A 14,566-nucleotide genomic window follows, 5' to 3' on the forward strand; every position below is an offset into this window, starting at 1 on the left:
TGGGTGATAGAAACATCTTTTGTTCTAGTAAGGTGACTGTTGGTGGGCACCTGGATGTTGAGGTTGGTCACCAGAAGGACCAAGCCATGATTAGACACTTGGAACTTTTAGCCCTACTCTCCCACCCTCCAGGAAGGAGAGAGGGGCTAGAGATTGAATTAATAATTGATCACGCCTATTTCATGAAGCTTCCATAAAAATCTCTAAACCATTGGGTTCGGAGCTAAGCAGGTGGAGGTGCCTAGAGGGTGCCACACCCGCAGAAAGTCTGGATGCTCCGCTCCCCTTCCCGTATACCCTGTCCTATGCATCTCTTCCATCTGACTGTTCATCTGTATCCTTAGTGATATCCTATATAATAAACCTATAAATGTTAAGTAAGTGTTTCCCTGAGTTCTGTGAGCCATGCTAGAAAATTAATTGAACCTGAGGAGGGGGAGCAACTTGGAATCCCGAATTTGTAGCCAAATTGGACAGAAATTGTGAGTAACTAGACTTGCGATTGGCACTTGAAGTGGGGTGCAGTCTTATGGTAATGAACCCTTAATTTGTGGGATCTGACTCTACTCCAGGTAGATAGTGTCAGAATTGAATTAAATTATAGGACATTAGTTGGTGTCTGCTGAAGGGTTGCTTGGTGTGTGGGGACAACCCCTGTCTCCCCGTCCCCCGTCCCCCTATATTTTGGCAACCAGAGGTGAAGTATACTGTGTACTGTGTTGACTGGTAAGGAAAAAAAGACATGTTTTGTTTTTCTGATACTCAAGGCAACTATACTGAAGATAACAATTTTACGTTCAACAAAACAAAAAAATAATCCCTAAGCAAACAAGATCCTCAAATAATAACAACAAACAAAAACACCTTTCTTAGAAAATAGTATGAGATGATAAATATGTATTTCTCTACCACATCCAAACATTTTAAATTAAAGGATTTATTACAGGCATGGAAAAAGAATGTGACTGATTGACATTGTACTACTTATTTGAGGAGATATGTGAGAAAACTTGAGCTGAATAGTATGATTTTTATTTATCCTTATTATGTTTAGATTGACAGATAGACTAATGTCCTAGAATATTGTTTTTTGGGCCCATCCCCTGCTTATATGTCTCTTTTCAGGTTCCCATAATGAAAAGAGATCTTCCCCTTGTAACTATATTCTAATATTAAGTTCTTGTTTGGTGGAAATTTGAGAGAGAATCAAATATGAGTTCTTAAAACGCTCTGGACCTCTAAATGCTTACACTCTATTTTTTATGTTTACCTTTGCCTTTATTATATTGCACACTGTATTTGTTTTATTAGTGGTGACATAAGAATTTCCATGAATAATTTCTGAATGAGCACTTGCAAATGCTAACTACTACAGGATCAGAGATGAGAGAACATGAGCCCTGGTGCTAGATGAACCTGGGTTTCAATCCCAGCTTTGACAGTTATTAGACTTTACAGAGGTTCTTAGCCTCTTTATGCCTCAAGTTACCCTTCTGCAAAATGGAGATGATACCTTCCTGGGATGCACAGATTAGCTGCTCTATAAATATGGCTCTATGGAGGAGGGCATGGGGGTTGAGAAGAGACAGAATTTGCATTCTCAAGGGCATTTACCGAAGAGCATTCTGGAGTGAATCCTAAGGGATGGATCTGAGTTGCATTTTGCTTGCTTTTTTGCAGCCGTGACAAACTATGAGTTCCTCCCCTACTGCCTGCCTCTGCTGTTACCATGGCGATCCAGGTTCATTTTAGAAAGAGCCTGTAACAGGACAGATTGGTTTTTGCAATTTGTAAAAATCTCACTCTCTAAAAATAAGGACCAGGCAGTCAGGGTGGCAGTAACAACACGGTATTGGGTAGAGTTTCTGCCACCTCTCAGCTACACGATAGTAGTGGAGAACCTATTGTTAGCTTGGCATGCTGCTGGATTCTGGATCTCTGGGTTTATCTGGGGAATAGTCAATTGACTGATAAATTGTAGCAGTTAAAGATTGCCGTTAGCTTTTCAGTTTCCTTCCCTTCAGTTTCTTTTTTTACACCGCATGCCCTCATGTTCTGCCCCTTTCTAGCATCAAACACATCATTCATTCTTACCAAGTAGACACAGTAGAAGTCATTTAGTGGGCAATAAACATAGAGATTCCTATAAATTGATTTAAGAAAACTTTTTATTATGGAAAATTACAAACATGAAAAAGTAGACTGAACTCATTACCCAACTTCAAGAATGACCAATTCATGACCAACACACATCCCCATGCAATTTCACCCTTGCCTATATTTTTGAGCAAATCTCAAAAATTGTTGTTATTTAGTTCATAAATATTTCAATAGAACCTCTAAAAGATGAGAGTTGGGTTTGTGTGTGTGTGTGTGGGCGGGCATGTATATTTTTAACATGACCACAATACTATTTAAATTGACCTTGGAGTTGTTCTTTAACACCTTGGAGGAGTTTTAAAGAAAAAAAGTTACTTTCTTGTGCTTCCTCTAGTGAAGGTTTAAAGGCTGCAAGAGCTTCCCTCCTATAACAAACAACTAGAAAATTGAAAAAGTATATAAAACAACTGTTTTCAGACAGTGGACAACAGGCAACATAGGACTCTGAAACCCGACAGGAGGAAAACCAATAAGGCGAGCCCTGTGATGGTTGCAGCTCACTGTCAGGAACCAACTCAGGGCCACCGCGCAGGAAGGAGAACTGAAACAGAGCCTGGCCAACCCACCGAATTAAGAAAGGAGCAATCAGAGTTAGGGGGGCCTGGCTAGGATTTGCAGGGCAGAATATCAATGAGTAAGGGATGGCAGGGGCAGGAACCTTGCCTTTTTTTCACATAACGATGTATTCATTCATTCATTCATTCATTCATTCATTCATCATTTAAAGATTATTTAGTGAGTTCCTCATATGTGCCAGGTCCTGTTCTAGATGCTGGGGTTGCAGCCTGTCTAATGATGTATTGTCCATCACCAGCAGTAGTTCCAGGTTTCATACTGACCATCCAACCAGTAAGACACAGTGGGACTGAGTCTAACACTAAGTTTACTCTGCAGATGGGAAACAGCATGCCAACATCTTTGATTGCATCAGTGGTCCCAAAACTGCTTGCTGGGAATGCAGTTACCATGAACCAGATCAAGGTATGTGTAACTCATTTTGAAACAGAAAATGTACTTCCCTAATACTCCACCTGCCTTTTGATATGATTTCAGTTATATAGGGCCAAGACTTAAGTGCCACTTCGCTGCTTTTCCAGTAAACAAGACAGATAACCAACTCATGGTATGTAATATTTGACGTTTATGCAAGGAAATTGTGCTTTGAGAAAGAAATCCCAGGGTCATCTGTCCAAGCAGGCCTGCGGTTTGCCCTTTAGTCACCTGCATAGTTTTGATGGGGATACACACAAACCTGGGTATATCATCAAGAGAGTAATGATAAATGTTATGATGGTCAATAAAATAGAAAGAGATAGAGGATGATGGAAGGTGCTGCTGTATACCTTAGTGAGGGGCGTCCTTGTGTATGTATCATTTGCATACAGCTAAGTATATCCATAAGACAATTGCTCAGAAGCAGATTTGCTGAGTCAAAGTATATGTGCTTTTCTAATTTGGTAAATATTGCCAAATTTCCTGTTGCAGAGTTGCTCCATTTTGCATTTCTACCAGCAATGTGACTACTCTCCCCTACCTTCATCAGCACAGGGTACAATCTAAGTTTTGCATTTGAACCATTTAATATGTGAAGAATAGCATCTCATCATTCCGTTGTGCATTCCTTTTATTATACAGGGCATCACACATTTTCACAAGCTTAAGAATCATTTGAACTCTCTTTCCTGTAAACTGCCATTTCATGTCCTTTATTCATTTTCTCTTGTCTTTATCATATTTCTCTGTATGAATTCCTAGTACATTAGAGAAATTAGCCTTTTGTCCACGATCTGTAATAACTTTTTTTTTCCAATTTGACATTTGTCCTTTTCTTTTGCTTGTGATGTTTTTCTCACACATACTTTTTTACTTTTATGTAACTTAGTCTATTAATCTCTTTCAGCATCTCCATTATGAAATTATAAAAATAATTTTATCCCATGGTTTTGGATAGAACTTTCCTGATATTGTTTTTAATGTTTATATTTTTTATCTATCTGGAATTATTTTGATATAAGGTATGAGATATAAAATCTAAATTTATCTGCTTTTCCCATTTGATTATCATCACAACACCCCTATTTATTGAATAATAATTTGATTATATTTCAAAGCATACATATCTGCTCTTTACTGGCCAAATAGAATATGCGCAGTTTAGGGCTCCGTCAAAAGCTATAACCTCAAAACTATTGATGCTCAAGTTTTATCCTAGTAACGAACTATAGAAATGATCCCTGAAAGTAGAGTCTTTCAAGTTTTATCCCAAGCATTGTGATGAAAGATGATTTATGTGGAGGATTTTTAAAAGGATATTCATCTGACGTTTGTGTGTTTGTGTGTGTATTTCTTCTTATTTTTCCAATTTCAGTTTTGAAAGACAGATGATTAGAGAGTTTTATATATGGCTCCTATTGTCTTAACACCCATCAGAAGCAGGGCCTTTTTCTTTTTTCTTTTATTTTTGACACGGAGTCTGGCTCTGACGCCAGGCTGGAGTGCAGTGGTGCGATCTCGGCTCACTGCAACCTCCATCTCCCAAGTTCAAGTAGTTCTTCTGCCTCAGCCTCCCGAGTAGTTGGGATTACAGGCACAAGCCACCACACCAAGCTAATTTTTGTGTTTTTAGTAGTGATGGGGTTTCGCCATGTTGGCCAGGCTGGTCTTGAATTGCTGACCTCACGTGATCCACCTGTCTATGCCTCCCAAAGTGCTGGGATTACAGGTGAGCCACAGCTCCCAGGCCGGGCCTTTTTCAAGTTGAGCGTTTACTTCTTTACTTAGGATCTGTTGAGAGATTTTTTATAATGGCTATACAAAATCTAAGACTGCATTTATTATAGAGATATTTTATTCTGTGCCTTCTGTATGAAATACACAGGAAGCGATTTTTTTCCCTAAAAATCAAGAGTCAAAGAAGCTTTGTTTATCCTGTGGAAATGTGGCTCTTTGGGGGAGTTGATGTTAATTTAACGACTGATTTCTTTTGGCTGCCAAACAACACAATCTAGGGTCATAGGCATGCTGGGTGTTGTTTGAAGCTTGCAGGCTCTAGAGTGGGGCAGACCTGGATCAAGTCCCTCCTGTTACCCAAATAAGCTGAGTTGCTTTGGGCAAGTTATTTAACTTCTCTGTCCTAGCTGCCTTATGTGTAAGACAGGAATAATAATAATGACAGCTGCCTTATTAAATTGGGAGGATTAGATGAGATTAAAAATAAGTAAAAGGTTTAGCACAATGCCAACACATAGTAAGCATTCAATATACACTAGCTCTTACTATTACTGTGGATTTATTTTGATTGAAATGTTAAGAATCATACCATTTTTTAAAATGTTGATAGCATTTGGAAGATTAACAAAAGCCTTAGATGCATTGACATCTGTCCCTCCCAAGAAGAAGTGAATTATTTCTTTTGCTATTGTTCTCAATAGCCTATAAACTATGCACTTGAAAAAGATAAAACTATCCAAAAATAAACAAAATGTGAATGAATCCTGTTTATTTTATAGAATTTCAGAATCTAGATGTTGGGCTTAAACTTAGATATTATCTAGTCCAATCTCCCTTTCCAAAGTTATTTGGTAAATATGTAAATAAACTCAGATTTTAACTTTTTCCCCTATGCATGAGACTAAAGTATCTTTTAAAGAAATGTGAAGTCTACTTGAATCAGAATAAAATATATACATATTATTCATATTACTTCTAAACTTTAGAACGTTAAAATATTCTCAGAACTGAATTGTGATCTGATATTTCATTTGGTCTAAATGCCATTGGGAAGCAGTTTCCTCCACTTTTTATGGGGGGTGGGAAGCGACTAGGGCATGAGATCTCACCACGTGGGGGCACCACATCTAGCTCCATGCCCCGCACAGCGCAGCCAGGCAGTAGCCAGCGAGGACTGCCGCTGCTGCAGACAGGAGGTTGTGCTGACCCAGGAATAACAGCTATGAACTGATGATGTCAGTAACTTTTAAAATAGCTTATTTAAAAATCTTTTCAGTGACCTCAGCTACACTTAATGCTAGTTAGCTCATCTGGACATAAGCAGGAAATGTAAGAAGGATGGGTGACAACTGGAACTCCAAGCAGCTGTTATCTTAAGAAGCTCATTTTAGGAAAGAACTTGTCTGAACAAGTTGGAGATTGAAGACACCCTCCATATCTAGTGACCGTGATGTAGTTATAGATCCAGTGTGTCCCCAGCCGTGCAAGTCTGCAAAAATGTAGCATCACAAAAACAGTTACACATGTGTTTCTAGCGCTCTGCCCATATCTTCTGTGATGGCAACTCTGGTGCCCTTTCTGGGTCTCCTATGTATTTTCGAGAGTCTGTAGATAACTCACATGCACTCGTGGGCTTAATTCTATTAGTCACTGTGGGTTTCCTCTATTGCCCCTCCTTAGGATTCTCTCCTGCAGTCGTACAGTCACCACAAATGAAAGAGAGATAAAGGGTAAAGAAACGTGTTGAGGGAAGATGGGATGGGTAAGTAATCCTCCAACCCTTGATTTAGATTTTCAAATGAAAAATAGATTAAGTTCCACTCCAGAACATACATTTAAAGAAGGTGAATAATCCCATGGTGGATTTTGAAGAGAAGTCAAAGTATTGCATTTGAGGTGCAGATCACAAGTGAAATCTTGAAGAATGAATGGACTTTTCTTAGAAGGATCAATGCAATGATTCTTTCAGGGACAAGCAAATATGGGAAGTATATGACTCTTGAGATATATAGTTGATCTGTCTCATAGCATGCATTTAAAATTTTGAAAGGTACTAACACATTGCTCTCCAAAGAGATTTTTACTAATTCATATTCTCACTATAGTATATGAGAGTGCCTGTGGGCTCTCACCAATATGAAAAAATTTCCAAGCCTGAAGAGCAACACATAACATATCCTCATTGTTTTAAGTTGCATTTAAAAAATTACTAGTGAAATCACAACAAACAGTCTCTCAGACCACAGTGCAATCAAATTAGAACTCAGGATTAAGCAACTCACTCAAAACCACACAATTACATGGAAATTGAACAACCTGATCCTGAGTGACTCCTGGGTTAATACTGAAATTAAGGCAAAAATCAAGAAGTTTTTTGAAACCAATGAGAACAAAGAGACAACGTACCAGAATCTCTGGGACACAGCTAAAGCAGTGTTAAGAGGGGAATTTATAGCACTAAATGCCCACATGAGAAAGCTAGAAAGATCTCAAGTTGACATCCTAACATCACAATTAGAAGAGCTAGAGAGGCAACAGCAAACTAATCCAAAATCTGGCAGAAGACAAGAGATAACTAAGATCAGAGCAGAATTGAAGGAGATAGAGATACAAAAATACCTGCAAAAAATCAATGAATCCAGAAGCTGATTTTTTGAAAAAATTAACAAAATAGATAGACTGCTAGCTAGACTAATGAAGAAGAAAAGAGAGAAGAATCAAATAGACAGAATAAAAAATGATAAAGGGGATATCACCACCGACTCTACAGAAGTGGATGGTACAAATTACCATCAGAGAATACTATAAACACCTCTATGCAAATAAACTAGAAAATCTAGAAGAAATGGATAAATTCCTGGACACATAGCACCCTCCCAAGACTAAACCAGGAAGAAGTCACATCCCTGAATGGACCAATAACAAGTTCTGAATTTGAGGCAGTAATTAATAGTCTACCAATTAAAAAAAAAGTCCAGGACCAGACAGATTCACAGCCAAATTCTACCAGAGGTACAAAGAGGAGCTGGTCCCATTCCTTCTGAACTATGCCAAAAAATTGAGAAGGAGGGACGCCTCTTTAACTCTTTTTCTGAAGCCAGCATCAACCTAATACCAAAACCTGGCAGTGACACAACAGAAAAAGAAAACTTGAGGTCAATATCCCTGATGAACATTGATGCAAAAATACTCAATAAAATACTGAATCCAGCAGCACATCCAAAAACTTATCTACCAAGATCAACCCAGCTTCACCCAAGGCTGGCTCAACATACGCGAATCAACAAATGTAATCCATCAGATAAACAGAACCAAAGAAAAAACCACAAGATTTTCTCAATAAATGCAGAAAAGGCCTTTGACAAAATTCAGCATCACTTCATATTAAAAACTCTCAATAAACCTGCTATTGATGGACCATATCTCAAAATAATAAGAGCTATTTATGACAGATCCACAGCAAATATCATATTGATTGGGCAAAACCTTGAAGCATTCCCTTTGAAAACCAGTACAAGACAAGGATGCCCTCTCACCACTCCTATTCAACATAGTATTGGAAGTTCTGGCCGGGGCAATCAGGCGAGAGAAAGAAATAATGGGTATTCAAATAGGAAGAGAGAAAGTAAAATTGACTGTTTGCAAACGACCTGATTCTATGTTTAGAAAATCCCGTCATCTCGGCCCAAAAATTCCTTAAGTTGGTAAGCAACTTCAGCAAAGTCTCAGGATACTAAATCAATGTGCAAAAATCACAAGCATTCCTTTACACTAACAATAGGCAAGCAGAAAGCCAAATCATGAGTGAATTCCCATTCACAATTGCTACAAAGAGGATAAAATACCTAGGAATACAATTAACAAGGGATGTGAAGGGCCTCTTCAAGGAGAACTACAAACCACTGCTCAAGGAAATAAGAGAGGACACAAATAAATGGAAAAACATTCCATCCTCATGGATAGAAAGAATCAACATCATGAAAATGGCCATACTGCCCAAAGTAATTTATAGATTCAATGCTATTCCCATCAAACTACCCTTGACATGTTTCACAGAATTAGAAAAACAAAAAACAAAAAAACACTTTATGGCATCAAAGAAGACCCCATATAGCCAAGACAATTCTAAGCAAAAACAACAAAGCTGGAGGAATCATGCTACCTGACTTCAAACTATACTACAAGGCTGCAGTAACCAAAACAGTGTGGTACTGGTACCAAAACAGACATATAAACCAATGGAACAGAACAGAGACTTCAAAAATAACACTGCACATCTACAACCATCTGATCTTTGACAAACCTGACAAAAACAAGTAATGGGGAAAGGATCTCCTACTCAATAATTGGTGCTGGGAAAACTGGCTAGCCATATGCAGAAAACTGAAACTGGACCCCTTCCTTACACCTTATACAAAAATTAACTCAAGTTGAATTAAAGATTTAAATGTAAAACCCGAAAACATAAAAATGCTAGGAGAAAACCTAGGCAATAACATTCAGGACATAGGCATGGGCAAAGACTTCATGACAAACATACCAAAAGCAATGGCAACAAAAGTCAGAATTGACAAATTGAATCTAATTAAACTAAAGAGCTTCTGCACAGCAAAAGAAACTATCATCAGAGTGAACAGGCAAAGGGAGAACTTTTTTGCAATCTACCCATCTGACAAAGGTCGAATATCCAGAGTCTACAAGGAACTTAAACAAATTTACAAGAAAGAAACAACCCCATCAAAAAGTAGGCAAAGGATATAAACAGACATTTCTCAAAAGAAGACATCTATGCAGACAACAAACATGAAAAAAGCTCAACATCACTGATCATTAGAGAAATGCAAATCAAAACCACAATGAAATACCATCTCACGCCAGTCAGAATGGTGATTATTAAAAAGCCGAGAAACAATAGATGCTGGGAAGGCTGTGGAGAAATAGAAACACTTCTACACTGTTGGTGGGAATGTAAATTAGTTCAACCATTGTGAAAGACAGTGTGGTGATTCCTCAGGGATCTAGAACCAGAAATACCATTTGACCCAGCAATCCCATTACTGGGAATATACCCAAAGGAACATAAATCATTCTACTATAAAGACACATGCACACGTATGTTTATTGCAGCACTATTTACAATAGTGAAGGCATGGAACCAACCCAAATGCCCATCACTGATAGATTGGATAAAGAAAATGTGGTATATATACACCATGGAATACTATGCAGCCATAAAAAGAAATGAGATCATGTCTTTTGCAGGGACATGGACAAAGTTGGAAGCTATCATCCTCTGCAAACTAACACAGGAACAGAAAACCAAACACTGCATATTCTCACTTATGAGTGTGAGTTGAACAATGAGAACACATGGACACAGGGAGGGGAACAACACACACCAGGACCTGTTGGGGGTGGGTGGCGAGGGGAGGGAACTTAGAGGTCAGGTTAATAGGTGCAGCAAACCACATGACACACATATACCTATGTAACAAACCTGCACATTCTACACATGTATCCCGGAACTTAAAGTAAAATACATACACACACACACACACACACACACACACATATATATATATATACACACACACACACATATACATACATATATATTAGTTAGATGGGCATTTTTCATCATTATTGTCCATCTTTATTTCTTTTGTAAAATATGTTTTCCTGTCTTTTGTCTCGTTTTTTCTCTTAGATTTTCTTTTCATATTAGATTTGTAGGAGTTTTTCCTATGTTGTAAATAGTAGCTTTTTGTATTTTATACTTATTTCAAATATTTTTCTAGGTTGTCATTTGGGTTTTAACTTTAAAAAAACACAAATAATAGCTAATATTAACTAAGCACTTACTATCCACCAGACATTCAGCTAAGAGTTGTACACAAATTACCTCATTTACTTTTTTTTTTTTTTTGACAGAATCTCACTCTATTGCCCAGGCTGGAGTGTAGTGGTGCAATCTCAGCTCACTGCAACCTCTGCCTCCTGGGTTCAAGTGATTCTCCTGCCTCACTCAGCCTCCCGGGTATCTGGGATTACAAGTGTGTGCCACCAGGTCCAGCTAATATTTGTATTTTTGATAGAGATGGGGTTTCACCATGTAGGTCAGGCTAATCTCAAACTCCTGACCTCAGGTGATTCACCCTCCTCAGGTGATTCGCCCTCCTCGACCTCCCAAAGTCCTGGGATTACAGGTGTGAGCCATCGTGCCCAACCTACCTCATTTACTTCTCATCGTAACTTTATGAGGTGGGAAACTATTATTGCCCTGGTGTTACAAACAAAGAATCTGTGTCACGAAAAAGCCAAGTAACTTGCCCGAGGTCACATGGCTAGGAAATATCAGCACTGGGGTTAGAACCCAGGCAAAATCTTCACCACTCTTCTATATTGCCTTCCTCACAGGCATTACTCAAGATCTCATTTAATCTTCACAATGACCCTAGAGGTGGCTACGATTGCTCTCTGCGATAGATCTCATTTCACAGGTGAGGAATCTGAGACTCAGAGAGGTGAAAGCCCTTTGCCCAGGATAAGAGGTAGGGCTGGAATTTGAATGCAACTCGGACTGAGTCGAAAACACTTGATGTTTCTTCATGTTACAATTCCAAGGCATCTTTCTTTTACCTTGAAGTCCACTCTTGAAAGATAAAAGAAAGGTAAAAACTGAGGTGAGCTTGGGAAGACCCTGCTAGGAACTGCTGGAGTCATAGGGCTTTTTGTTCAGGACTTCTAAGCTCCTTTAGAGACCTGCCCAGTTTTCTGACTGCGCTGATGTAGAATACTCCCTTCCTCTATCCTAAACCTGAACGTGCATCATAGTATGATATGCCATACTGCACTGGTCAGTGTCTAATGGGACACTGGAGTCTGTAGGCCACTTGCATCTAAGAGGACCTCTTTTCCCTTGTTCTGGACCACAGCCTGCCCCCTACCCACTTCTGCTTTTGGAAACATGAGTTGAGAGCGTGGGGGAAGGTGGTGCTAGAATACATCATCTCTGTAAAAAGAGATTTCAGGGTCTTTATCATGGGCACCCTTCAAGAAAATTTACCTTATGGTGGGGACCAGGCATCCAGATTGAGGGGACCTGGCTCCGGAGATTGTACAGTGACCCCGGCCTTAGATAGTTTGTCACATGAGAGAGGATTATATGTACTTTGGGTAAGCCTGTGTTTTATTTAACGAATACACACTTTCATCTGAGACAGCTAATAAGCATATAACTATTGGTAATTCGAGAAAAGACAAGTTAAAAACCATGAGATACCGTTTATATCCACTAGACTGGCAAAAATTGTAAAGTCTGACAATAGTAATTGTTGATAGAATCCTGCCAATGTGAGAATAAATGTGTAAATTTTGTGAAACAATTTGGTGGTTGTTATCCTGTAAAATACGATGCTGTGGGCCAGGCACAGTGGCTCACAACTGTAATCCCAGCACTTTGGGAGGCTGAGGTGGGTGGATCACCTGAGGTCAGGAGTTTAGCCTGGCTAAATGGTGAAATCCCGTCTCCACTAAAAATACAAAAAATTAGCTGGAGGTGGTGACAGGCACTTGTAATCCCAGCTACATGGGAGGCTGAGGCAGGAGAAAGGAGAATCATTTGAACCTGTGAGGCGGAGGTTGCAGTGAGCAGAGATCGTCTCACTGTACTCCAGCCTAGGCAGCAAGAGCGAAACTCCGTTCCAGTCCTCAGTATATCTGTGGTTCCAGTCCTCAGTATATCTGTGGTTCCAGTCCTCAGTTTATCTGTGGTTCCAGTCCTCAGTATATCTGTGGTTCCAGTCCTCAGTATATCTGTGGTTCCAGTCCTCAGTATATCTCCAACATAAATGAGAGCACATAGGCACAAGAGGACAATGCTCATAGAATGAACATTTGTAAAAACAAAGAACTGGAAATAACTCCAATGTCTATTTGCAGGAGAACTATAAATAATATCAGGTATATTCACAGAACAGAATATTATACAGAGGTGTAAATGAGTGAATACATGTACAGCTATATGCATTAACATAATGCCTGTGATGTTTGAACTTTAGGAATGTAATATTGGGTAACAAAAGCAAGTTACAAAAGAATATATATATATATATATATATATATATATATATATATATATATATAAAATATTATGTTTCCAGTTCTTGTGCAATATATTCTGTTGATTCTCTGAGGTTATTATGAGAAATAGATTTTTTTCTCTTTTCCTCCTCGCACTGTTCTCTGACACAGTTCTTTGTGATTTGCTTGTTTTCATTTCTACCTTCATCTTAACGGTTTTCTTCCTGTGCCTAGTTATCTTTTGGTGCCATTCATGTTCAGAAATAAGGCACTAAAAGTCTTACTTGTGCTTGGGTGGTATTTTTCAACTTATCTTGCCCCCAGTGGCTGGCTGGGCAGAGACCTGGTCGTTCGTTGGAGACCTCCTCAGTGTTCATATCTGATAGTCGTTTACCCAGAGAGGTATACCCTAATCATCCCCTGGATGGGTGTTGACCTGGCTACCAACATCCCAGACCCAAGAAGAGGGGGTGAGCTGACTGTTATCTCACTGTCCGGCATGCAAACTTTATCTGTTTTCATATGTGCTTTATCTCCATTTTTAGCTGTGATGGTTGTCTTAGAATCCTCTCGCCTTCCTTATTCATTATCTCTGAAATGAGCAGTTCTCAAATGGTCTACAGGCTCCTGAGGGTCTCTGAGACTCTTTCAAGAGTCTAAGAGGTCAAAACTACTTTCATAGTAATACCAAGATGTTATTTGATTTTTTTTTTTTTTTTTTACTATGTTAACATTTGCACTGACAGTGCAAAAAAATGGTGAGTAAAATTGCTGACACCTTGGCATGAATCAAGGCAGAAACTGTGTAATTTTCACTGTGATTCAGTCAGGGTGGAAAAAAAAAGCAATCAAACTTCGAAATGTCCTTGAAGTTGCAGTAAAAGTTATTAGTTTCATGAAATCTTTACCCTTGAGTGCATGTCTTTATAATACTCTGTGTTATTATAATATCTAAAGGAAAAACATACATGTGTGACTCTTGGAGCTGTGAGCTGAACTAGCCACTTTTTTTGTGGAAACATAATTTGCTTGAAAGAAATGGCAATCTGGTTATTCAGACTTGTGTATTCGGTAGACATTTTCTTGAAAATGAATAAAATGATCCTGTCACTTCAGACAAAATGGTATTGGTTGCCAATGATGTGATTCAAACTTTCAAGTGAAAATTAGAATCTTGAAAAGCTTGTTTGCTACCATAGCCTTGACAGTTTCCCAATAATTTAATATTATTGTGATGAAATTGGGGATGATATTTTCAAAAATATGATTTTTAAAAATATTGTGGAATGAGCCATCAATATTTAGAAGATTTGTATAACTTGGTGAGCCATTATTTTTCAAATGAGCAATGCATCATGCTACAAAATGGTGCAAGGATAACATAAATCTATTTGAAGTGCAAGGCAGATCAATAAATAACAGCACACCAAAAGTTTATTGATATGGCTTTAAATTTTACATCATGACTAGAAGCTTTGAGTTTTGGTGTGTTTGTAAGAAGAATATGCACAATTATCTCAAAAGACTATTAGAATACTGTTTCCTTTTCCATACTGTGTGAGGTCAGATTTTCTTAATTTACTTCAACCATGAC

General features: G+C 38.5%; 1 protein-coding gene across 2 annotated transcripts in view; it reads left to right on the plus strand.

The window, feature by feature from the left end:
• The window catches only part of PLEK (pleckstrin), a 68,650-nt gene that overhangs the window by 9,181 nt on the left and 44,903 nt on the right, over nt 1-14,566 (plus strand). For both annotated transcript variants that reach the window (XM_073023046.1, XM_007970407.3), the window contains one exon: nt 3,055-3,141. In XM_073023046.1, coding sequence (XP_072879147.1) covers nt 3,055-3,141 — 87 coding nt within the window. The remainder of the gene's footprint in view (nt 1-3,054; nt 3,142-14,566) is intronic.

Source organism: Chlorocebus sabaeus, chromosome 14 (assembly GCF_047675955.1).
Source record: "Chlorocebus sabaeus isolate Y175 chromosome 14, mChlSab1.0.hap1, whole genome shotgun sequence".
In the NCBI taxonomy this organism is placed as follows: Eukaryota; Metazoa; Chordata; class Mammalia; order Primates; family Cercopithecidae; genus Chlorocebus; species Chlorocebus sabaeus.